We start from the raw sequence: 27,938 nt of genomic DNA on the forward strand, positions 1-27,938 counted from the left end.
ACTATCTGTAGTGGCATCATCTGATTGTGGGTAAGGTTTCCCACCATGGTTTTTCCCATTATAGGGTTTCCACATACAAATAACTGTGTTATGTGTTGTGTATATTATTTGTCTTTCTGTTTCATGCATTAAACTTTACCGGTACTATTATTAACTGCTAAACTATCTACTGACATTAAAGTTTGGTTTACCGATATTATGCACTAAGTTTGGTTAAGTTATATTTGGGTTGAAATTAATAGAAAACTAATTCACCCCCCCTCTCAATTGCCTTTGGGACCTAACAATTGGTATCAGAGCATAGTCCTCTTTTTGTAGAAGTTTAACAGCTTGAGGAGATCCTATGTCTACTAACTATTTCAGGAAGGATAGTCCAAAGCTTGATGGAACTAACTATGGTATATGGAAGATCAGAATGGAGACACATTTGAATTGCATTGGAAAGGACATATGGGATGTTACAAAGAATGGCTATGTTGCTGCTACTCAAGGTCAACCTAATCCACCAACCTTGGCTAAAGATGAAGAAAATGATTGAAAAGCAAGAGAAGCACTTTTGAGCACATTGTTAGATCAGCAAATCATGGGATTATCATACCAATCTACTACTAAAGCTATTTGGGATAAATTGGAAACATTGAATGAAGGTGATTCTACTATCAAAATTGCAAAATTGGAATGCTTCTGGGTCAGGTATGAAAATCTGATAATGGAAGAAGATGAAAGGATTTCTGCTTTTATGGAAAGAGTTAATGAAATTGTTCTAGGTATACAATATTGTGGAGGATCCTTAAGTGAAGATGAAATTGTTTCTAAAGTTTTAAGAGCTTTTCCACTGGCATACAAAATGAAAGTAACTACTATTAATAAATTGAGAACAATGCCTAATGTATTAGTATCTAGAGATACTTTGGTTGGAAAACTTTCAGCTTTTGAACTTGAGGAATTTGGTCCTATTGCTACAATTAAGAGAGATTTGGCTTTCAAAGCTTCACAATCTGTAGCACCATCATCATCATCATTTAAAAAATCTAATTGGAAAGCACTCTATGCTAGAGAACTTGAAGAAATCAGAAGAGAGAATGAATAACTTGAAGAGCTTGAAGCACTATTGCAAGGAAAATGCCTAAAGGTCCAGTTGGAAGTAAGTATGAAGGTAGAGCAGCATTTAAATGTTTTAACTGCAATAAAATTGGTCATATGGCTTCTAGGTGTCCTGATAGACTTGCAATACTGAAAGAAAAAGCTAAAAGAACATACAAGTCTAACCCTGAATATCAAAGGTATAGATTTAAGAAGAATAGAGACAAATCATGTTACTATGCTGATGAAGGAATTACTGATGATTCTGATGAGGAACTGACAGACAATGGATGGGATTTTGTTGCAATAATAGAAGATCAACCGAGATCTACTATTCAACTGGTAGAGCAGGCCTGACAGCTAAAATTGAAGAAAAAGATGAATGGATCATTGATTCTGGATGTTCACATCATATGACTGGTGATAAGAGTAAATTCTTAACCTTTCAGGAATACAATGGAGGTCTAGTAAGATTTGGAGATGACAAAGCTTTTTTGATCAGAGGAAAAGGCACTATATCTTTTTATGGTAAGCACAATACTGATAATGTTTACTATGTTGAAGGTTTGAAGCATAATCTTTTGAGTGTTGGTTAATCAATTGAATAGGGATTTCAATTACAATTCAAGAATGGTAAATGCAAAATCATGAATAGAATTGGTTTGGAAATTGTAACTGGTAATTAGACTAGAGGCAATATCTTTCATTTAAATGACAATGAGAAGACATGCTTGATTGCACATATTGATGAAAGTTAGTTATAGCATAAGAGATTGTGTCATGTAAATTTGATTGCATTGTAAAAATCAGTACAACTAAGGCTATAAGAGATTTACCTAAGATTGTTAAACCTCACAATCCGGTATGTAAGGAATGTCAATTTGCAAAGCAAGTTAGAACAACTTTTAAGAGTATTCCAGAGAAATCCAATAATGTTCTTGACTTAATTCATACTGATTTATGTGGTCCAGCAAGAACTAGAAGTTTACAAGGAGATAGATATTTTATGCTAATCATTGATGATTATTTTAGAATGTGTTGGGTTACTTTTCTCAAGGAGAAATCATAAGCTTTTGGGAAATTCAAACTATTCAAGGTGATGATAGAGAATGAAACCCGTAAGAAAATCAAATGTTTGAGATTAGATCAAGGAGGTGAATTCACATCTAACGAATTTAATATATATTGTGAAGTGAATGGAATCAGAAGACAATTATCAGCACCTTGGACACCCCAGCAAAATGGAGTTGTGGAAAGGAAAAACAAAACTATTTTGGATGCAACTAGAAGCAGGATATTAGAAGCAAACCTACCTCATGTGTATTGGAGAGAAGAAGTCAATACAACTATTTATACATTCAACATAGTTCACATCAAAGGTGAAACCGATAAGACCCCTCATGAACTATGGTTTGGTAATACTCCTACTCTTAAATATTTCATAATATTTGGAAGCAAATTTTATATTAGGAGAGATGATTATATTAGAAAATTTGATCCTAGAAGTGATGAAGGAATATTTCTTGGTTATTCATCTAAGAGCAAGGCATATAGATGTTTTAATAAGAGATTACAGAAAATCATTGAAAGTGCAAATGTGAAGATTGATGAACAATTTAAAAGGTCTATAGACTCTGAATTGATAGTTGAGATAATAACAAATGAACCTACTATGAGTACACTGGCATAGAATGTTGATTCAGTCACACCGGCATCATCTGAGAATTCCATAGTGACTGAATAACAACAGCAAGTGAATACACCCAGGTATGTAAGATTGAATCACTTTGAAAGTCAGATAATTGGGAATAAGTATCAAGGTGTTATGACTAGAGGAAGACTAGAAAATGAAGAGGTGTGTCTAATTTCTCAAATTGAACCAGCAACTATTAATGAGGCATGTGAAGATAAACATTGGATTAAGGCTATGCAAGATGAATTGGAACAAATTGAAAATAATAACACATGGACATTAGTTCTCTGGCCTAAAAAAAAAAAATGTAATTGGAACTAAATGGGTATTTAGAAATAAACTTAATGAAGATGGTAAGGTAATCAGAAACAAAGAAAGATTAGTGTGTAAGGGATATTCACAGAAAGAAGGAATTGATTACAATGAAACCTTTGCATAGGTAGCTAGAATTGAGGCAGTCAGATTATTCTTAGCTTTTGCAGCACATAAGAACTATAAAGTATATCAAATGGATATTAAATGTACATTTCTAAATGGAGATCTTGAAGAGGAAGTTTACATTGAACAACCTGATGGATTTTCTTTGACAGATGACAAAGATATGGTTTGCAAGTTACGGAAAGCTTTATATGGATTGAAGCAAGCTCCTAGAGCTTGGTATGCTAGATTGGACAAATATCTTTTGAAGCTTGGTTACACTAAAGGTAATGTTGACAACAACTTATATTACAAAGTGACTAATGATGACATCTTGGTTATTGAAGTTTTTGTTGATGATATAATTTTTGGAGGAGCAGATGGATTGTGTAAAGACTTTTCTAATAAGATGCACAAAGAATTTGAAATGTTTATGATTGGAGAGATAAAATTCTTTTTAGGATTGCAGATTTCACAGACTAATAAAGGTATATTCATAAATTAATCAAATTACTTGAAGGAATTACTTAAGAAATTTGGCATGGAAAACTCTAAACCGGTAAGTACACCTATGACTATAACTGATAAACTATCATTGAAGGATGAATCAACACCTGTCAATGCAACAAGATACAAGTCTATGATAGGAGGTTTATTGTATTTGACACAAACAAGACCTAATATTATGAATGCAGTATGTATTGTTTCAATATTTTAGAGTAATCCTAAGGAAAATCATGAATCAGCAGTGAAAAGGATTTTGTGGTACCTACAAGGCACAACAAATCTTGGTTTATGGTATCCTAAAGATGAAAATTTTAATTTATGTACATACACAGATGCAAATTGGGAAGAAAATGTAGATGATAGAAAAAGAACCACCGATGAAGCATTTTTTCTTGGCAGTAGACTAATTTCATGGTTGAGCAAGAAACAAAGTTGTACATCCTTATCAACCACAAATGTTGAAGGACAAAAAGGTAAAATTCAAAGAACCTATACTCATTTACTGTGGTAATATGGTAGCAATTTATATATCAAAGAATCCGATATTTGACTCTAAAACTAAACATGTTTCTATTAAATTCAATTTTCTGAAAGAGAATGTTGAAGCAAAGGAAGTGAAATTGGTTTATGTGAATACTAAAGAGAAGATTGCAGATATCTTTACTAAGCCTTTGCCTAAAGAAACTTTTGAATATCTAAGAGAACAACTTGGAGTTATACCCTCACCAGTAGAAACTTAGACAGTTGGAGCATGACATCAGACCAACAAAATTAACAAAGAAATCTTTTTTCTGGCTTTGATGAAGGAGAGCTACTTCTTAGGGGGAGTAGATTGAATAAAAGTGATTATAACAATTGGTATTTGTAACAATTTCTATGAACTGATTGTATTTGGTTTTGTATTGCTTTGGCATTTGATGTCAAAGGGGGAGAGATATCTATGGAAAAACACATTATCTTTTGGAGAGAGATTATTCATTGGGGAGAGATTGTTACTCTCCGTATCTATATTTTAATGATCTCTTTAGGAGATTGTTGGTCTTTGGTTTTTGGCATTTTTCTTTGGCACTTAGATGGCTTTTCCATCTTGTGTTGCCATCAATGCTAAAGGGGGAGATTGTTGGTATTATGGATATGTTGCATTGGTTTTGTCATTGATGTCAACACTTGTCAACACTTGAGAACACTTAGAGATCTTTGGTTATTTTCACCGGCATGTTCAGTGACTTATGCACAGTCACCGGTATTTGGTTCACTGGTAGGTTATATTGTTCACTGGCACTGAGGATGATCTATTATCATTTGGAGACTACTTGGTTATGTTGAAGACATTGTTTGGACACTTAGTTTTGGTGATTTGATTATTAGTACAATCAAGTTTGCATATTTATTGCCACCGGCAAATAGGTCTAGGTTATGGACTAGCAAGCATTATCTATTCTAGATCAGCATGACATGTTATGGAGATGATTTGTTATTGTTGTAAATGCTTTGAGGCGACATCATGCATCGCATATTGATTTATTTGTAATTGATTTTATTGTAATATCTTAGTGAGTCGACCTACACATTTTGTCTTAGGTTTTGGTATATATGTAAGATCTCATTTATGAGATTAAGTAGAAGAGGAGTGGAAAAAGAATTGTAATAAGGTATATACGAATATAAGCAAACCTATACATGCAAACATCATTCAAGATTCAAGGAGGCTTTTGAAGAAGACAATCAGAGCTTAACCGGTACTAAATCCAATATGTGAAGATGCTATTTTGAGTAGTACATTATCATTGGATTTAACCATCCAATTGTAGTAATTGTGACTCTCATTTTCTGATGTTCTAGGAAGCTGGCCTTTCTGCATATGCAGACCCCATTTGTACACACATACTATCTGTAGTAGTATCATCTGAATGTAGGTAAGGTTTCCCACCATGGTTTTTCCCCTTACAGGGTTTCCACGTACAAATAACTATGTTATGTGTTGTGTATGTTATTTGTCTATTTGTTTCATGCATTAAACTTTATTAGTACTGTTATTAACTGCTAAATTGTCTACTGGCATTAAAGTTTGGTTTATCGGTATTATGCACTAAGTTTGGTTAAATTATATTTGGGTTGAAATTAATAGACAACTGATTCACCCCCCCTCTCAATTACCTCTGGGACCTAACACAACTCTTTGTCCTGGCCATTGTAGCACATGTATCGCCCAAGGTGTAAGGGGCATGATGACTTGAAATAATCCTCACCTTCCTCTGGCTTAACATCGATAGTCTGTTCAAGGTTCCAAACTCTTATGGAAACTAAACATGAGGGTTGCGCTCATTGCGGGACTTAACCCAACACCTTGCAGGACGAACTGACGACAACCATGCACCACCTGTGTCAGCATTCCTGAAGGCACTCCTTTTTTTCAAAAGGATTCATGACATGTCAATCCCTGGTAAGGTTCTTTGCTTTTTCTACTTTCTTTGTTGCTGGTGGTGCTTTTGAATCTGCTACTGGATCTGCTACTATTGAAGGATATGGAACATAAGAATCTATTGGATCTAAAGCTGGATCAAACTAAAGATCAAATTCTAGATCAAGGGCTACGAGAAATGGTGCTATTGTATATGTTGGGGGTGTTGCTGGATTTCCTTGCTCTACTATTTAAAGCTATCAATCTGGAAATGGAAGGGATGTTGTAGCTAGATCTATTGCTACTAGCTATAGTAATCCCGATGAAAGGACTAAGCTCGGTGCTATGAATTAATAATCATGTAAAGTATTAATTCATAAAATCTCAGTATAGGTGCAAAGCCCAGTGGTGAAAGACCTGATATATAGGAGCAAAACCTACTTCTGCTAGATTGACTTATGCTACTATGGGCTATGGCTCTACTAGATCTACTTCTGGTGGATCTACAAGATCAAAGTCATAATTTGCTGGATCGACATCTGGAACATAAGAATAATCTTATTCTCGATCTTGATCAGGAACTAAATCATGATCATCAGAAACTGAATCACTATCATGAAAGACCTAATTTGGGTCTCGCTCTGGATCTATAAAAGGAGCTTTTCTCAATCTAGAACTACTCCTGCATCTCTAGTAGTAGCTACCCTTGCTCTTGGGTCTACTAAGAAATTTCCTTAACCTATGATGCTACCATCTATTGGTGTTCCAACTTTTTTATACATCACATGTATAGATAGTAGGGCAGGTCGGTAAACATCTACAAGATCTGCTGCTCTAGGTACCTATGCTACCTTTGCTTCTGCTCTTACCTTTATCTCTACTCTAGCCTCCTACCCTCAAATGTGAAATGGGAATAAAAAAGAAATATCAAATTTATAATTGACTATGCCTAGATCTCAGAGAAATTACAATTTTAGCGGATATATTATTGGAGATAATCCCAATGGCTTGAGGGGAGAAAAAGGAATTTACCTATTACAGAGATGGCGTGATTTGATATTTTTTTCTTTCTGCTTTTTCTCATTTCATAGAATGGTGGAATATTTATTAAGTTAAGTTAAAGAAAACTTACGCTTAGTGAAGGTGAGTTTTAGAAATAGAATAATTCTTTCTGTCGTGTATCCCCGATTTATGCAACTTTAGATGCTTTGATCTTCTGAGATTCTAGTATTAAGCGAAAGGTTATATCTATTACATAGATGTTAATGGTCAAATCTATATGATAGGTATGCATAGGGGAAAAAGCACTATGCTTTAAAATCAACAACAAAAATGCTTCATTATAATACATAGAAGCTTTTTAATGAAGGGCTAGTTAGAATGGTTGAGGCAACAAACATCCATCTCGTTTGTATTTTGGATACCACTAGAACCATTGGAGATTGTTGAAGTGAATAATCCCCATAAAATACAGTGCATTAAGGACAAAGAAACTGGTAGAGGATATATTTATAGTGCTAAGCTAAAATACTTGGTATTTAGAAAAAATATTTGCAAGAAGGATAACTAGAGATTCAAGGATAATATAAGAAACTATTTTTTTGTCCATTTAATGGTAATGGATTACTTCCCTTATTCTGTTAAAAAAGGAGGAGCCATATGAGGTGAAATTCTCGTGTATGGTTTTGAAGCAGAGATCATTTCAATTGAATGAACGACCATAACAAATGTCAGCTCAATCCAAAGGGGAATATGTGGAAGCTTTACAAAATTATTATGAAGCCATGCGACCAGAAATTGACACCTATGACTGAAGTTATATATTATATAATATATGTCTTATCCACATGAGTAATGGGGAACATACTAAGGCTTTGGAATATTATTTCCAGGCATTAGAACGAAACCCTTCTTTACCACAAGCTCTTAATAATACGGCCTTGATCTATCATTGAGTGCAACTTTTTTCCCTGGTAGTAGCAGCAATATGATTAGCTGCAAATAATGCATCAAATCCATTATCTGTAATAATGACACAATAATCTGCATAGTTCAACAGAGTAGAAAAACCTCCACAAACCACGTCACCCAATACATCAAGTAATATTATATCATATTTGTAAAATGCATTTAATTCTTTTAACAATGTCACAGTCTCTCCTACCTTATATCCCCCGCATTCGGCTCCTGCAGGTGGCCCCCCAGCTTCCACACAATCTACCCCTCCCATAACCTTTATGAATGACATCTTTGGACTGCAAAGTATCTATAATTGTAGGTATAAAAAATCCTGTCAAAGTAAAAGTACTATCATGTTTGGGATCACATCCAATCTGTAACACTTTCTCACCACATTTAGCTAGGGAAATTGAAATATTACAACTAGTGATTGATTTACCAATTCCGCCTTTTCCATACATTGCTATTTTCATCTTTTCATCTCCTTTTATTTCCTTTTTATCTTCCAAACTTGTGATTCGTTTGATCTAATTTTGAGTTGAACTTTGCCTTATTTATATAATTGTAGCATGTTACATTGTTTGATATTGTTTTGTTTTTTTAGCTCCCTCACATCTTAAACCTCATTCTCTCCTGAGTTAATGGAGGAAGCCAAGAAAAAGACCCTTCCTCCATTCCCAGATCAATGCAATTTTATTCATTAATTTGAAGTGGATGGAACTCCCCGCTAATTAAGACTTAGTTCTCTCAAATAATAGAATGGAAAAACCAATTGACCACATGGAAAATGATAAGAGGAGAAGATAGGTTTGGGATTCGATTTGGTTACTAGTTTCTTAGTCACGACTAGCTAAAGTTAGAGTTCCATTAAAGAGTGTTTCCATAGGGTAGAACATCCTCAAGGAATATAAGGTTTTCATGAGGCTGATCCTGAGCCGCCATCCAAGCTCGAATATCTTCGTTCAAAAGAATATTTTTTGTATAAAAAGTTTCAAATTTAGGATCATAAGCACATAAGTTTAGAGCTAGGCCAACTACTCCAATGGCACTCATCCATAAACCGGTCACTGACACAAATAATATGAAAAAATGTAACCAATGTGTTGTTCACCAAAAGTGATAACCCAAGAACACCTGCAAATCTTTCTATGAAATGGCCAATTTCAATCTACAAAACACATCAGGGCTTGGACAACATAACATAGGACCCTAATTGATCCTCCTACACTTCAGGTTCTGCTAGACCTAGGGGGGGACACCCTTTTGATGCACTAAATACAACAATTACAGACACATAACTGCATCAACATTAAGCAGATAGATCATTTCACAAGCTCAATAGGTTAGGAAACATTACAGATTGGCTAGATCTGTACAAACAATAGGATGAAACAGAGCTTAGAAAGAATGGAACACACACCCCTAAACATAAAGGGAAATAGATTTGTCTTTTAAAATGTTGATTTGAAACCATCCCCAAATCTGTCAAAGACCAGTGCCTTATTCGTTGGGCAAGAGTCACACACACAAAACTACAAAATGTTAATCATAGCTGCAAATTGGTTTTCCTTACAACATATCCCTGCATTAATACCTTGTACTGATGCATTACTCAATCCATTCATAAAATTATCAAATCTGGGACACATTCCATTGTTTATGACTGATTATAGAATTTAAACTCTTCATTAAAGAATGCCTACAAACAGTCATACAATCTCCTTGAGATGACAAATTATAAGCCTCCTTGAGGATTCAATTCATAACAATTAAATGCATACACAAAGACAATATCATGGGAAATTTACTCATGCCTGACACAAGTAAGACCTGCAACTAGAAAACAATTTGTCATCTTGCAACGTAGCCTCTATACCCTGAATAGATCCATAGAACTTTACAAGTTTGGGTCAAGAATTTCAGAAAATGGAAGCCATGAAAACTGGAGCACTTCCTCACAGAATTCTGGAACCCTTACAACTGAGAAGAATTTGGAATAAAAAGAGGAGAGAAGAAAATCAAATCTGCAACTAAATTGCCAAGTGTCTCCTCTGTAACTGAATTTTGTTCCCGTGGAAACTGCTTCTAAAATATCTCACATTTGTCAAAATTAACTTGATAATCAGATTCCTCACTCCGAGAGCTTTCCGAAAATATATAACACTTTATACTTTGGCAAAAAATTGAGCCCTGGGCGAATTAATCCTCAACATGGACCCATCATTTAAATTTTTCGAATTTCTCTATAGTTTAAACTATATCATTTAATCATTTTAAATTTGATTTTTGCCTCCATTTGTGCTCTGACGCCTTTCCACATGGCGGCCTCTGATTGGTCGATGGGGTTGATCGGATGCCACCTGGGATGACACCTCATCATCGCCACGTCATCTGCTTCATCACTGCCACTTGGCTGCCACGTCATCGCCACTGGACTGCCACTTGTGCGCCAACTGTGTGCCACCTCACCAGGACCCGCCTGCTGGACTGCCACCTATCACGACACGTGGACGGCTCTCATTCACTTTCGTTATTTCGCGGGGTTTAAACAACGTGCATCTTCCCTTCGCGAAATAGCGCGCACCGTTGATCTCTCTCGAACTTGCTCGCTCGTTAACCCGACCTTCATCTACAAAATTTCTCTTGTTTGCCTCGAGAAGCGTGCCTACGTGGGGTCCAATTGGTCTTCGTCCAGTCAACTCCTCTGTCGCCTCAGGAAGCGTGCTCGTGCATGGGCCCGCCTTAGGCGCCCATAGGCACCATTTGTCAAAAGCTTTTAAGGCTTAGACATTATACTACTGTGCGTTTTTGCATATAAATACTAAAAGCTCCCAGTGCACAGCCAATGTGGGATAATTATCTTATGCCTGGGACTGCATTTTGAAGGTTTTCTTGGTTTTATTCATGTCTGCCAGTCTTCTAAAATGGAAACTTCTTAAACGCCTCCTTCTTCAACGCCTCCATTGAAAAAAAAAGGTTCAAACATCTGCCATTTGTAACTTGTTAAAAGCTTTTATTTGCAAAAAAAATTCTTATTAACACCATGCCATGTGATTGTTTTTTGTGCTACACATGGGGGAGTTCAGACCATTTACATCTGCTTTGAAAGCTTCTGTAGCCCTTTGCCAAAGCCACATTGGGGAAAGATCGATGAATTGCACCTTGATTTTTTTTAAATTCAACGCTGCCCTCTCTTCCCATTAACTTGTTTGTTAATGACTTCTCCTGGTTCTTGTCTTCAACCACGTCCAGCAGGAAGGAGAATGGTTGTTGCTGCAAATTGCATTGCTTCAAAGTTTCTAATTTAACTCTCCCCACTCTCCATGCATGGGCAGAGGAAGAGGCACACAAGGGAGGATTTGATTTCCAGCAATCTCTTTTTAATGCCTCTCTCCAGCATAGCAGGGAGGAGAATGCTGTTGCTGCTGGTCATTAATCACATTGCTGGAGCTTCATGTGGGGGGATGCTATGCTGGCACTTACCTTTGCTTTGCAAACTCCAAACACCACGTAGGGGAGTAATTTGGCTATACACCATTTGAATTTACTTGAAACATTTATTGCTTTTGTCATTAGTTTTCCACACTGCAGATTGTATTTGTTTTTAAAAAAAACAACTTTAAATGCTTTCCTCACCAGCCAATGCATAGTTTCAAATTTGATGCCTCTTACATGCCAAGCCAATGGCACTTGCTTTGAAACTCTCAATGGCCTATCAACCACGTAGAGGGAAGAGGGATTATGGCTTGGCATTCAACAAAGAAAATGTAAGAATATTTATTCCTTGTTTGGCAGACCGGAAGAAAATGCTACATTCCATTTGGGGCACATGTAAAATTATTTCTATTTGGAAGCCTAATTTTCCTTCGATTCAACGATCGAAGTTTAGATGCAAACATGTTCCTCATTCAAGGGTTTCATAGTTCACACTCCAATTTACCATTTTTTTTTTTCACCAATCGCTATAAAATTAATGCACAAGCGTGAGCCAGGTCGGGCCCCAAAGTGGGTCCGACTAAAAAAAATTTCGTTTTCATGCAACTGACCTCTGGAATGCTTCACTGACCTCAAACATACCTCTGGAAACGATCGGCATCGTTTTTGGATCATTAATCCGGATTTTACAACCTTCAGGCAATTACGCCACAATTTTCGCATTTAATCGCGAAGACGTAATTTTCAAACCTGTCAAAACACCTTTCTGGAGCTCGCCATTTGATAGGGGTATACTCTGATATACAAGGATGACTTCTACCAAACGGTTTCTCAAGACGAGTCCCAAGTGAAGAGATATTAATTTCCGAAAACGGCCAACTGGCTTTGTTGACACTGCGGACCTGATGAAGTCAATGCTCTGGCAACACATGATGCCTTTCTCAAAAATATCAAACGACCTCCGTAGGCTCTCAAATTCAGAACATAGGTACCTTTAAGTACATATTAAATCTTTGAATTCTCATTTCGATCACCAGACTGACAGGATGCAAACGGCGCGCTCACCAAAACGGCTACATTAACTGATCTAACACTGGAAGTGCGGATAACTGAATTTGATGGCAAAATGAATCCTTTTGAAAACCGATCAAACGGATTGATAAAGGCTTGAAATTTGAAACGTAGCTCACCATTTATACCAACATTAGCCCGGAACAAACATTCTGACATGACATTCACCGGGACATTTTTACACTTGTGCAAACCTCACAAACTACAAACGGATTTGGCTATGAAAACGGAGCAAACGGATTCATTAGGACTTGAAATTTTGTAGGTTGACTCACATTTATGCATAGAATTGAATCCACTTTTAATTTCTTCATGACGATCAGCAGGGCAAAAGATATAATCGCTCAAAGTAGGCTACTTAATAAAATTTGCACTTGTGCCTAGAATGCACTTTCAGCTCACCCCTCAAAACGGGTACTTGATAAACTTCTCCAAACTGAATTCTGAAAGTTGCAACACACTAAATAGGCCAAATGAAAGGTGTAGTACATGAATCCCGAGCCTTACCCTCTGAAAATCAACTGGCCCCATTTTACCTTCTCGCAAACTAGGCCCTTCAAACTGACTCATTTAGGTATGCAGAGCAAAATTTTGAAATAGGCCTATAAACTTGACTCATCTTTTAAATACTCCCAACACAATGTTTATTGGAAAAAGCAACCCCAAAAATTTGAGACCAGAAATGGTTCACAACAACCATAGAAGAAGTCTCTTCAGCTTGAGTTGGGTTAAAAGCATGGAATGTATTTGTACCATCACCGTCTTCAAATAAAGTATTTTCCATGGTAGCACTGTTAATAGCACATAGAAGAGCAACACCCAATACTCTGACAAATCCCATCATATGAAATGGATTCAAGGTCCAATTATGAAAACCTTGAAAAAAGAGGATAAATTGGAAAATAACTGCTACACCGAAACTAGGCTTAAAAAACCAACTAGACTGGCCTAATGGATAGATCAAGAATATAGAAACAAAAACAGCAATCAGAGCAGTGAACGCAATTGCATTATAAGGTTGTAATTGTACAGATTGAGCAAGTTCAAATTGGTGTAGCATGAAGCGTATTAGACCAAAAGCACCATGAAGAGAAACAAAAGTCCATAGACCACCTAATTGACACCAACGAGTAAAATCTCCTTGTGCTTCAGGACCCCATAATAGTAGCAAAGAATGTGCTAAACTATTAGCAGGTGTAGAAACTATAGCAAATCTCTCTAGCTCTCTAATGCCGCCTACATTTGGCCTATCTCCCATCTTGGACTAGTGCCCCACCTTTCTATAGTGGTGGAGATGTATGTCATTGAAGCATTAACGTGTGAGACTCTGGGTGGGTGGGAAGAGTAGGGCTATCGAAAAGATCTCCACTTATGAATCCAATCAAATGATTAGTATCTGCCTCCATCGTAGCCTTTAGGATGAGGTCTCTACTGAAGGGGATAGGTCTGGTCATTCATGCACCCCGACAATTAGGAATAGTAAGGCAAAACTTAAGGTCGAAGGCTTCTCCCCCTCCAAAATCTGCTATATTTAGGGCAAGTAGGTTCATTGGCGATCTACCTGGAATGATGGAAGGGGCGATCTTCCCCTCAAGGTTATCCTCTAGAAATGGTGGCTCACTGTTCCCTCAGCTTCATCTTTCTCTCTCCAACCTAAACTAGTTTGATGTTAAGCTAGTGTCTCGACCAACCGAGAATTGATGGTTTATCGCCAGTCAAATTTCAAGGAAAGGTACCAAGGGCTGGCCCCTCCCCTAATGTTGTCTCCATTCTTCCATAGGTTGATAATCCCAAAATGAGGCCAAAGGGATTTTGATGGTATAGTAGGTGAAAGCTCGTGTCTATCTGGCATAAATGGTTGTAGGCAAGACAATCTTCAAGCAATTCGAGTTGGATAACCCCAATCAAATGGGATCTTCAAGCCCTTGCCTGCCTTGGTGTCTCGATTCAGTAGATTCTTAAGAGAGTACCATAGATAGAGAAACCACCCCCCGCCACCCCCCCCTCTATATAATTATGGGTGAAAGACCATAGATAAAGAAACTTGTGAAACGCCAGTGAGCTATGAACTAACTATAGTTCCTCTCCCCATCTATCTTCTGCCCCTTCCTATATAGACCGACTAACTATAATGGGGTCGGCGGGCCCCTTCTAATTGACCTGACACTCATCTCATAGAATAGACATACTAGGCCTGGATGTACAACACACCATTCTTTTGGAGAGGTGATGATCGCCCTTCCGCTTGTCGAGCTCTAGCAAGCTAATGATAATGTAGTATTGTTGGTCTTGCCTGTGGCTATGGGCTATGTTGAATTAATTAGCCTCCTGAGACTTCTCCTTCTAACCACCATACTCATACAATCAATTACAGAGATCTCGATAATGGAAATAGTGTGGTGGTTTGGGATTACTCTGGGATTCTCTGGCGATACAACACGGGTGGTTCTAGACTCGAACTCTGAACTCATCTGAACTCTACTCGATGTCGATTTGTGGGCGGGTTCTCCCCTTGCTTCCCAATCTTTGGATAGGTGGATAGGGGCCCGATTGAGTACTCTCTATCTATCTAAGTAACAGTTAGGTAACATTCATGCCATTATTTGGGCCTCCAAACAACCGCCTCTTTTGGCAAATGAAGCAATACCAGAAAGCGGGTTAATGATCTTCGGATATGGACTCGAAACCCCCTACTCCATAGTTGCCAGTTTGACCCGGAGCAGATTTCTGGATCTATGTCAACTTGACCTACGTACTTTAACCCCCCACCCCCAAACTCCCCCTTTCTATAGTTGTAGGGGAGAGACCTCCAACTATAATTGCATGCAGATTAATTAACCCCCCGTCTTTCTATAGTTTTTGATTCATCCTTAACCTTCAAATAGTACGGGTAGGGGGAGGGTTCTCTACCTACAATTCTATGGGGGCCTACACATGGAGCATCTTTATTTTGGATCTACATAAAGGGCTTGGACTGAAATTTGTGTACTCGTATTTGACTGCATAACTATAGTAGTGTAGCAGCACCAGTTAGACAACAATGGAATGATCATATGGTTGGAAAACACTCACTAGGGATCACTCAACTCAATAGATAGGGGGAAGTAAGACCGCATCTTTATTGCGCAGGGTGAAAGGCCCATAGATGTAGGTAGTCACCCTGATAGATTGACAGGTAAACAAGTAGTACAAGTAGGCTATATTAGTAGTTCAAGGTAAAGAGATCAGAGATTTCCTGCTATCAACGTCGAGTTGTAGGTCAGAGTAAGGAGAAGATCCAAATAAGTAGAGGTTAGCAGTGGTTTGGGATTTCCTTTATTCTCACTACCCTCTTTTTTCATATTCATTAGCCTTGTTAGAGGTGAGATTAGCGCTATATGTGGCCATACCATATAGGTCACAATTTTTTTTTTGAAGGATGCGATGAGGAGAGACTCCATTTCCTCCAATGCCCTACTACTACTACTACTACTACTACTACTACTACTACTACTACTACTATGTAACATGTCTCTTGAATTTATTCTCCCGTAGGGGCCCTAGTGTTCTTGAATAGGCTAGGCCCACCCACCATAATGTAGGGGCCCTCCCACTATAGCAGCCCCCTTACTATTATTCTATGGGACATATATAATATATTAAATTTTAGGTTCGACCACCCACCCTGTTGTGCTTCAGCAGAAGTTTTGTGTTGCTGATCAGCTTCTATGTGTTGCTAATTAGCACATCATGACTAATAGGTGATGCCCCTAAAATAGTTATATGGGCTTGAAACTCCCAAAGAGGCTAGAGAAAGACCTAATTGAAAGTGAAGAGAATTATTGATTGTGTTGTAAAGACCCTTATGCCCGCATCCTAATAAGCCTTTCAGAGGAACATGTGCTTCTAAAATATCTTTTATACTGTCCAATCCCAAAGTTTGTTCTATACATATGACCAGCAATGAAAAACACAAATGCAATAGCTAAATGATGATGATGTGTGATATTAGTTAGCCACAAACTTTGTGTTTGTGGGTGAAATCCCCCGAGAAGAGTTAGAATAGCAGTTCCCGCCCCTTTAGTAGTACCAAATAAATGACTACTAGAATCAGGATTTTGAGCATAAAGATTCCACTGACTTGTAAAAAGTGGTTCCAACCCTTCGGGATGCGGTAAACATCTAAAAAATTATCCCATCTTATGTGTTCTCCTCTTGATTCAAGAATAGTGACATGAACTAAATGCCTCATCCAAGCCAGAGAACTGACTCTAAAAAGCCTTGACAAATGACGATTGAGATGAGATTCGATATTTTTAAACCATGAAACACTTGGTTTCCATTGAGGTTGTAGATGCAACCAACCCACTGTTAAAAAGAGAGCAGAAAGAAATAGAAAGAAAAGAGATCAAGTATAAATATCTTCATTAGTGTGTAAACCTATTGTATACCACCACTAATAAACACTGGAATAAGCAATATTGACTAGACCAGGGGCACCTCCTTGAGTGAAGGCTTCTATGGCCAGTTGACCAAAATGAGGATCCCAAATTGCATGAGCAATAGGTCTTACATGCAAGGGGTTGCAGACCCATGCTTTGAAATTGCCTTGCCAAGCTACATGGAACAAATTACCAGAGGTCCATAGAAAGATTATAGCTAACTGACCAAAGTGAGAGGAAAAAATCTTTCGATAAAGACACTCTTTGGTAATATCATCATGACTCTCAAATTCATGTGCAGTAGCAATAACAAACCAAGTACGATGAGCAGTTGGGTCCTGGGCCAAGCCTTGGATGAACTTTGGAAATCTTGATGCCATAATGCTTTTCAAATCCTCCTAGTCATTATCCTACTACAATAATTCTTGCTAGGAAGAATGCCCATGTTGTGATGATTCCACCCAGAAGGTAATGAGATACTCCTACAACACATCCTTGGACAATACTCAAGGCTCTTGGTTGGATAGAAAGAGCAACTTTTAATTTATTATGAGCCCAAACAATAGATTCAATAAGTTCTTGCCAATATCCACAACCACTAAATAGGAACATTAAACTAAAGGTCCAAATGAAATGAACACCTAAGAATAAAAGGCCATAAGCAAATAATGAAGAACCATAAGATTGGATTACTTGAGAAGCTTGTGCCCATAGAAAGTCACAAAGCCACCCGTTAATTGTAATGGAACTCTGTGCAAAGTTTCCTCCTATAATATGAGTTACCACTCCCTGATCACTTATAGTACCCCAAACATCAGACTGTATTTTCCAAGCAAAATGAAATATTACTACCGAAATTGCATTGTACATCCATAATAATCCTAGGAAGACATGATCCTAGGTAGATACTTGACATTTTCCTCCTCTACTAGGCCCATTGCAAGGAAAATGAAAATCAAGATTCGCTTTATTGGGTATTAAACAAGAACTGCAAGAAAATAAAACACCTTTTAGTAATATTAATATAGTCACATGGATAGTAAATGCATGAATATGGTATACTAAAAAATCCATAGTTCCTAATGGAATATATAATAAAGCCACTTTGGCACCTACTGCTATCAAATCGCCGCCTCCCCAGGTTAAGCTGGTGCTTGTTGTTGCATTAGGAGCTCTCAAACTAGGTGCTAAAGCATGTGTGTTTTGTACCCATTGAGCAAATATAGGTTGTAATTGTATAGCAGTATTTGAAAACATATCTTTAGGATGTCCTAAAGAACTCATAGTATCATTATGAATATATAGACCAAAACTATGGAAACCTAAGAAAATACATGCCTAGTTGAGGTGTGATACGATTGCATCACGATGTCTCAGAACACGGTCTAAAAGATTGTTGTATTGAGTCACCGGATCATAGTCTCTTACTATAAAAATAGTTGCATGTGCAGCAGCACCAACTATGAGAAATCCACCAATCCGCATATGGTGTGTGAACAGAGACAGTTGGGTACCATAGTCAGTAGCTAGATATGGATAGGGAGGCATAAAATACATATGGTGAGCTACAAAAATAGTTAAAGACCCTAACATAGCTAGGTTAAGAGCTAATTGAGCATGCCATGAAGTAGTTAAGATCTCGTAAAGACCTTTATGTCCTTCCCCTGTAAATGGACCTTTATGAGCTTCCAAAATATCCTTGAGGTTATGATCAATATCCCAATTGGTTATATACATATGGCCAATGATTAGAAAAAGAACTACAATAGCCAAATGGTGGTGTGCAGTATTGGTTAGCCATAGACCCCCCGTTACTGGATTGAGTCCTGCATGAAAAGTCAAAAAATCTTAATGTTCTGACCAATTCAGGGTGAAAAATGGGATCAATCCTATAGGGGCACTACCTTAAGCCTTCAATTCTTAGGTCTCTATATAGAAGATTTTGTTGGAAATTCTGAACTTGAAAGGTGGACTGAAACAATTCACCTCTTAAGATAGAGAGGGCATGTGGGTGGGCTAACAAATGAAGGTCACTCCACCCTGTAGATGGAATAAAGTGGTTCATCATGGGATGGGGGTCAGGACCAAAGTCAATTATGCTTCCTCTCTCACCTCGAGAACATATTTTATTATACCCATGAGTGAGTATTCTTAATTCAATCTCTGCATTCTGACCTCTATCAAGTATGTTCCTTCGTGTTGTGCCCCAGGATGGGAAAGGGGGTCCATCCATTGGCATGCACACTCCCTCCATTCTCCATATTCCCCTATCTTTCTACTACAAGCTATTTATCTATATAACTCTGCTCATTTTTTCCTTACCACCTGACCCTGATGAAACAAACTCTCGCCTACTTAATGTTATGTTATGAAGCGATAGCAATTTAAAGCCAGTACATTAGAGCGGATAGTTAAGTGTACTGTGTTAGGATTCCCACAGTTACTAAGAGGGGGGGGGGTGATTCAGTATCTAACTGGTAATAAGATTTTCTTGACTTAAAACATGTAAAGCATATTAATACTGTATACTGATAAACAAGAAATAATAAAATGGACAAAGATGACATCAACCACATGAAAAATACACCATAACATAGTAGTTTAATGAGGAAACCCAGTGTCGAAAAAAACTTAGTGGGATTTGTGACCCACAATATTCACTTACTGGCCAATAAGAGAATATTACTACTACAAGAGGGGCCTGCACATGCAGGAAGGCCAAGTGCCTAGAGCTCATTGCTCAATTACAAAATGGGAAGTCTCACTGACTTACAAAATGGATTATATAAATCCAATGTCTTGTATTGCTTCAAAATAGCATCTACTATGCGAGATCCTGTACCGGTTTATAGCTCTGCTTCATACATAAACCCTTAACCTATAATTCGCATAATAGGTCTGCCTTTTTTCGCTTAGTTACATTCCTCCATTCATTAGATATTTGTTCTACAATGATCTCTTATATATATGAGTCATTTTACAATTTTCCAAGTCAACTTATAATGATTTTACAATAATAAACAAGATAAATTACAAACAAAATTCCTGTCGGCTTTTGTGCCAGTATGCTTCCTTTCACTGTCGATGCCGGTGGTCTATGTGCTGGTGTAGAATCTAACTTTGCTGGTGCCAGTGGATTTCCTTGCTGGTGTCATAGGATTGTAAGGTTTCCATCAATGACAAAACCTTCAATCACCTACAATGTCTCATTGGAGTGTGCACTTGCCAACAATCTCCCCCTTTGGCATTGATGGCAACTGATGCAGAGGGTTCAGGGGTCAAATTGATCTAAGCCAATGTGTTTGTTTCAATGCTTCCAACTTCTTGAATTCACCTAGTGTTTCAAAGGCTTCTTAATGGATAAAGAAAGGCTTTTCTCACTCCAACACCCTACAATGGTTCCAAATGGTTTCAAACACCTATTCACACCTATTTCAACAATAATCAATAGGTTACAAAGTTCCAGCCCACCAATAAACACTCAAACCCTTCTAAGCCTCAATTAGGCTACTAGCCCTTACTAGGCCACCTGAGACTGAAAAAATTAGTTTTCTCTAGATTTTCCCAAAGAACTCACCAAACAAATTATATTTTCAAACACCCATTTTGGAGTATTACAACATATATCAAAATCAGATAGGGTTGTTTTGGACCATGCCTCTGCTGTCCTAAGACTGAGACTATTTTTCCTATGCAAGAACCCCACTTTTACAAAGCAAGTATATGAAGTACTTATCTTCAAACCCTACAACTTTCAACAGTAGTTTTTTATGACTCCAAACCAAGGAAAATCCAATTGTTTAGGTTCTATGATCTTGTTTTATGTGCAAACCCCAAACCCCTCACCATCTTGCTCCAAAATCAAGGGCCTTTTTGTTTCGGCACTTCCCTTCACTTCCAGACCTCAACCAAAGGTCATATAGCATGTATACAACCTTCTATTTGACTGTTTTTCATAAAAAGTATGACTCCTTTGGGTAGATCTTCTGCTGCTACAAGTTAGTCACCACTTTCCCCTTCTCAACCTGCACTTTCCAATGGTGTACACCCAATTTTTGTTAACTTTCCTGCATGGAACTTGTTAGTTTCATATGGTACATGTTAGATAGAGCCTCATCTATGAGAAACAGGACCTTACATCCATAGAAGGGCTCCAAATTGCATTTTGGGCCTTCAATGCCAATGACACAACCCAGAAATTTAACTACAGTCAGCAATAAATGGAAAAAACTGATCAAAAACCTCTAAAAAAGCATTCAAAAACACTTATTACAATTCTCAATGATTTCCCAAGGCTTATACCATGAAAAATCAATCACTTTCAAGCAACAAAACACAAGAAATTGCAAGAAAATGAAGGTTTTTTCCACTTTTTCTGTTAAATCCGTACAACATCCGTACTGTAGAATCCAACCACACCAAAATGGAATTAAAATATTTTATAATACCTTCCCCCAACTCCCCAAACCGAAATCAATCAGTTATTTATCATTATAGACTTGTTTAGACTCTAAAATCCATTTTCCCACCTAAAAACAACTAACCGTTAGAATTCAAAAATGTGAATTTCTAACTTACAATTTATTGAATAATTTAAAGTCTAACCTATCAAACTTAATGTTTTATTACTCCTAGGATCCAAACAAACTTATCTAACCATCCAAATCCTATTTAGGCACTATTGGCCTCCCTTACATAATTTTGGTCCTAAAGCCCTTATTAAGACCTTCAAGACATTTAACTTTAAAATCATATGGATCATTACAAATTGACATTATTGGCTTCAAAACACTCCAATTCACTTGTCTTGATTCATAACTCTTCATGGTCTTGATAGCTTGCTTGGGTGCACCTGCACCAGCAACACTCATGAGAAAAATTCAGAAGTGTATCAAAAAATTGAAGTCCAAAAATTGTTACCAAAAATGTGTGCTCCCCCTGAGCAGATGATCCCTAATTTATTGGATTTTTCTCATACCACTACTCCCCCTTTGGCATCAATGACAAAGGCTGTCAAAGTTTCAATAGAGTGTAGTTTCCTATTTCAACCTTGTAATCGGTTCGTTACAATCTGAAAAAGGTCTGCCAAAACTAGATTCAAGTTCTCAATGAACTTTTTACTATCTTTTATTGTGGCCTCTATCCTTTGAACTATACCAGTGAGGTGTTGCATTTGCTCTACTGGTGTTTTCTGTCCTTGTACCAATGCATCAAATATTTCTTTCCTTAAGCATGCTAGGTACTCTAGTTTTGCACTTAGTCTTAATTTCAGATCCTTAGCCTTACTTTTTATTCTCTCCTTTTCTCTTTCTAGCTTTAGTAATTCTTCCTCAAAACCTTTTATCTTTTGCTCAAAAACTGATAATAAATCAGAGTAATTCTTCCTCAAAACCTTTTATCTTTTGCTCAAAAACTGATAATTAATGAAATTGTCAGCTAGTTGATTTATTTCCTCCTGTATCTTGCTGGTCTTCTTGTCTATATCAATTGTCAAAAAGTTAGTCTTACAAGTATCTCTGTACAAAGTTTTGAATTCTTTTAATGTGCTACATAATTTCAGTAGAAGTGTCAAACTGCCTTGTACACTTCTTTATTTGTTCCTCAAAGAATTTCTATTTTTCCTTTTCTAATGTCTCTTTGAATGCATCCTCCTTTATTTGTTCAACTGTCACTGTGTTGTTAGTAATATACTTAGACAAAGTGTCAAGTTTACTCAAAGAATCCTTATTATATACATTACATTTTGGAGCTATCATCTTCAAAATTGGAAATGTGTCATCTATAGCCTTATGCCTATGAACTACAATCTGTTATTTTCTTTATAGATTCTAAAAGTACTTTAGTTACATTTGTTGTGTTGAATCTTGTAGTTGAAGAGCCAACACTCTGAATTCCACCAGTCGAAGCAATATCCTTTCTTTTCGTGACCTCTGGTAGGTCAGTCTGTGTTTCCATTTCCTTAAGCAATGGTTTGTTTTGCTCAACAGTTGTCGGTGGCACTGATTCTGCATTAACCTGTTCCTGTGTTGGAGCCTGTTGCTCTAATTGTTGTTTTGTTTGTTGTTCTGCTTGTTGTTCTGTGGCACTATTTGTCGATTTTCCTTCAGTGTTATCTATGTTATCAGTTACCGGTGGCTCACTAGCCATATCTATCTTACCAGTTGTGTCCTTATCTACCACAATGTTGACCTTCTCAGTATCAACATCTATTATATATAATACCTCAGAATTAGGATTTGTATCCTCTTGTGATATATCCATACTCTCATTAGCCGGTTGATCTTCAGTTGTTGTTACTGGTGGAGTATCTTGACACGGTGGGGGTAGATTATCTATTATTTTGATGCTTGGAGGTCCACCAACCTTTCCTTTACCTTTATCCTTATCTTTCTGATATACCTTGATTGGTTTGGAGTTTCTATATTCTTCATGTTTTTCCTTCTCAATAAGGAATATATCCCATGCATTAGCAGTTCCCCCTACAACCTCATTTACTCTGCCAACCATAAGTGCTACATGTCGGTGTGCAGTTGAGAATACTATTCGGTTAGCCTCTGAGATCTTACCATCTATCTCCTTTGGTGAGTTAACAGGATAAACAACAAGTAGTTTCTCAATTTTTATTTTCTTGTCAAGCTCTATAATAGCTTGCCTTCTAGCTTCAAGTCTCTTAAATAGTTCTATCGGTACTTCATCTACAATTTGCATCAAAAATTTCTTATAGATATCCAAGTGTAGAATTACACTGTTTTCAACTTTCTCCTTGTCATCAACTAATAATGTATCATATAGTTTGTTGATGTTTTTTAGCTGTCCATCCTCTGTTATTTCATCTAGTAGTTTGTCAATTGGAGCAATATTTTGTTGAGTCCTTCTCTTTGGTGTTAACTTTTTCTTCTTTGGAGTTAACTTCTTAGTCAAGGGCCTTATTGCCTATTGTTTTTGTCTGGTTCTTCTAGACAAAGGTGTGGATATCGGTGAAGGTTCCCTTTTCCTTACAACTCTTTTAAATGCAGCTGGCATGTCACTTTCTGAAGAAGTTGCTACCGGTGAAAGGTGAGTTATTGGTTGTTGTGTTTGTAACTCATCCTCAGTGATACCGGCTTGTTTAAGTACATCTTCTTTGATAGCCTTAGCCTGCCTTGTACCTCTCCTCACCGTTTCTTCTACTTTCTTCACTCTCTTCTTGGATTGAATTTGATTTTCAATGGTTTCAGCACTGCCAAATACCTCTTTCTTAGGTTCCTTGGGTGCTTCCAGAAGGGATTTTGCATATGTTTCAATGATGTGATCATCTGTCTCATAACCCATTTTAGTAACCCAAATTGTTCTTGGGATAACTGCCTCCATCTAGATCTCATTCTTCTTAATCACAAAACATATGTCATCGTTATATTTATTTACAATTTCTTGTGACGGTTTGACTCTAGTGTTCATTCTGGCCTTTAATGCTTGAAAGTACTCATTAATATTCTTCTCTTTGTTTTCACCCATGTTGTTCAATAAGTTAGATAATTATTTGCCTACCGGTATGTCAAATCCAAGGTTCTTATTACCTATACTGGGCACCTATTTGGTTATATGTAGCATTAAGCAAACAAGTAAGTTACCAAATCTAAATGTCCCTTTCTTATCCTTCTTGATCTTTCTGAGATTGTCAATCATTTCATCCTTCAACCATTCACATGCATCAATTTTCACATTATCCTTAATCATGTCATGAGCACTCTTTATGCATAAGCTAGAAATAGAATTTAGTCTATTTGCATGTGTTGTTTTGTAGCCTAGTGTAGCATCGTAAATTGTACGCACTTGCTAAAGCAGTACAATTTCACACCTAGTTTAGCACCCGCCTTGGCGCATTTTGCATTTTGCATTGCATTTCCCCTTTAGCACTTAATTAATCAAATTAATTAGGTCTAAGGTTCTATTTCATCATCTTCCACATCATAAAGTTGGGCCCTTTCATTAAAGTGTGCCCCTTTCATTTTATTCCTCCAATACATCATTTAATCAAAAACCCTAATTAGGTCCTATTTTGAACTTGGCGGCTTGATTTCGGGGGTCAAAAAATCTCGAAATCACCTGTAACTTCGGCATTCTCTCTAAAATCATCATATCCTTCGGCCCTGAAAATTTGGTGAAAAGTTGTCGGGACCATGGCGCCCGGACTGCACATGGTCCCGGACATTTTTCCCGAAATTTTAGGAGCGCGATCCAATCATAAAATAAAGCTTAACCCCAAGAAATTGGCAGGAGATTCAATCTCTAGGTCAGACAAAAGTTGAAATTAAGACCTAGGGTTTCATATATAAGAGCTCTCTTTCTTCATTTGAAAAGGATCCAAAATTTTGGTTTCAGGGACCTTTGATGCAGCGAAAGAGTAGATCTTTGAAGACTTCAACAACATTCAACATCAATCCATCAAGAATTCATCAATTTCATTCATCCATTTAGGGCTTTGAAGGCATTGAAGAGCTATAAGGGATCACCGATTAAAGATTGGCTTGTACCCCTCCCTTGGGGTTGGGTATGATTTCATGTTGTTTTCATGTCTTTGCATAAGCCTCATTATATCACTTGTATTCATGCTTTAGATCTCTTTACATCTTGATTTGGAGCATTTACATTATCATTTACAAGCAATTAGGGTTTACTTTCTAGGTTGCTCTAGTTTGCTTACTTGCATTTTAGGATCTTGCACACACACAAGGTCTGCACACACACTACTTTTACAATACAACTTGGCTATTCGTGGAGGTGGAAATCACCACAGTGGGGGTTTGACTAAGGCAAAACCCTATATAGCCGCCCACTATACCTTTTCAGATATAAGTGTAGGTTTCAGGATTCGGACGACGCCGTAAGTTGCAGATCCGACGGAAGCAGACAGAGACTGAACTTCACACCAAATTCTAGAGAAAAAGACCAGGATAGGGGCGTGGGGTGCCCTGGTCCTGCCAGGACAGGGGCGCTAGGCGCCCTGGTCCCTAGGACAGGGGCACTGGGTGCCCTGGTCCTTCTGTCAGACAGCATTTCTGACAGTTTTCCAGGTTGCAAAATAGCAATTTCAGGTGCAGTTTTAGGAGCAGAATCAGGACAGTGGCACCCTCGCCCCCATCCCGAACATTTTCACTCATATTTTAACTCCGGGTACGCATCTACATTCTTATTTTATCCTTGTGTTTAAAGCTTTCCATTGTTCAACATCAATTCTGCAATTTTGTTATTGGTTCATACTTGCACTTTGAGGTTAGAAATTGAACTTGCATCATTTTATCTTTCAATTACAACAAAGGAATAGGAACCCTAATAGGTAGCACGTGGCTCTCTCTTTTACAAAAAGAAGTAGCCAATTGTGTGATACCTCTAGGCTCTTTCGTATTCCACAATGTGTGTCAAAAGGTAGGATTAGGACATGTTAACCTAGTCTCGCTTTTTCCCCTACACATTTTTGTGAACCCGACGTGAAACTTATTATTGCTTTCTCTTCCATTGCATTTGTTAGATCTAGATCTAGATTTAGTGTGTTTCATTTAAGTTTCATTTTCATAAAAAAAATTTTAAAAAAAAAAGGAAAAAAAAAAAGAAGGAAAAAAAAGAGTGTGTTTCTTTGTTTCTTTGCATTGTGTGTTTAAATTTTATGCAACCTTTATTTCAAAATGTCAGATTTTTATTTGCAAGATGTTCATATTTATGATGAGGTATGCAATTATGTCGATTATGAGTATAGCCAAGATGAATTAGATGAAGCTTTAGATGAATTTTTGAATCCTAAAAATGCCAAACCTTCATTCTACCAAAGACTCATAAACCTTGTTACTATGCCATTTCGTTGTGATGAGAAAGATAAGTCGAATGGTTCCTCTCAAGGGTACATTCCTATCAACTCTTCCACTGAATCTAGTAACATGGTTGTTTTCAATGATCCCCTTTATGAAGAGATGTCTCCTTTTGAATCAAAAGATAAACCTTTTAATCGATATGATCATGCTTTGTTGGATGATGCTCTTGATGACTTTGTGGCTTTGTCGAAATCTTTAAACAAGAACAAAACTTCTAAATTAGTTAACATGATAAACCTAAAAGAGCATAATAAGCCTCTCTTTGAAGTCCAAAGTGCTTATCCTTCTCCCACTTTTCAAGTTCCTAAATCACCTCCCCTTATTGTCCAAGGAGGGTATGGTTATGATTCCTTTCTTACTCCGAATAAACCTATTATCACTGTGCAAGGAAGAAACCCTATGAGTCCTTATAGTTATGCCAAGCAATTAACTAGAGAGAGTTACCATGCGGTTGCCCATACTTATCATACTAGAAATAATAGGCAGCCTAATCCTCCTCCTGTTACTCCAGTTTCTCTTCCTAATCCTCAACCAATTCTTCCACAAGCTCCACGTATTTCACAAGTTCTTAGTAAGGAATATGATCTCATAGAACAACTTAAAGCTACCCCTGCTAAGATATCCCTTTGGGATTTGATTCAAACTTCTTCTGCTCATCACGGGATGTTACAAGATGCCTTGAAAGATTTGAATGTTCCTCCACCAAATACATCTAGTAATATAGTGTCTTTGGTTAACTCTGTGATGAATCCTAAAGCTCAAATTGTGTTTACTCAAGATGAATTGCCTACTAGTGAAATTCAACATCAATATGATCCCTTGATGATTGTGGTTATCATAAATGACACTGCTATAAGATGAACACTGGTAGATAATGTCTCTGGCCTTAATGTGTGTAGCATTAATCTATTGCATAAGATGAATGTGGATACATCCCTTATTGAGCCTGACTCTCGTCCCATTCGAGGCTTTGACAATGTGGCTAAGTCTTCATTAGGTATTATCACCTTACCCCTCATAGTGGGGCCTGTTACTTTGCCTACTCCTATCCATGTTATGTTGGGAAATCTAACATACAACTTGTTATTAGGGAGACCTTGGATTCA

General features: G+C 37.3%; 1 protein-coding gene and 2 pseudogenes across 1 annotated transcript; all 3 read right to left on the reverse strand.

Moving 5' to 3' along the window:
* Positions 1 to 8,049: 8,049 nt before the first annotated feature.
* LOC131070247 (light-independent protochlorophyllide reductase iron-sulfur ATP-binding protein-like) lies at positions 8,050 to 8,533 on the reverse strand (annotated as a pseudogene).
* A 394-nt stretch (positions 8,534 to 8,927) lies between these two features.
* LOC131070246 (photosystem II D2 protein-like) lies at positions 8,928 to 13,824 on the reverse strand. The gene is made up of 2 exons (XM_058005757.1): positions 13,209 to 13,824; positions 8,928 to 9,160 (listed from the first exon to the last, which is right to left on the reverse strand). Exons 1-2 carry the CDS (start codon positions 13,822 to 13,824, stop codon positions 8,928 to 8,930), a joined length of 849 nt encoding a protein of 282 aa, XP_057861740.1.
* Positions 13,825 to 17,392: 3,568 nt separating this feature from the next.
* LOC131858202 (photosystem I P700 chlorophyll a apoprotein A1-like) lies at positions 17,393 to 19,241 on the reverse strand (annotated as a pseudogene).
* Positions 19,242 to 27,938: the final 8,697 nt, after the last annotated feature.

Source organism: Cryptomeria japonica, chromosome 1, assembly GCF_030272615.1.
Source record: "Cryptomeria japonica chromosome 1, Sugi_1.0, whole genome shotgun sequence".
Classification (NCBI taxonomy): Eukaryota; Viridiplantae; Streptophyta; class Pinopsida; order Cupressales; family Cupressaceae; genus Cryptomeria; species Cryptomeria japonica.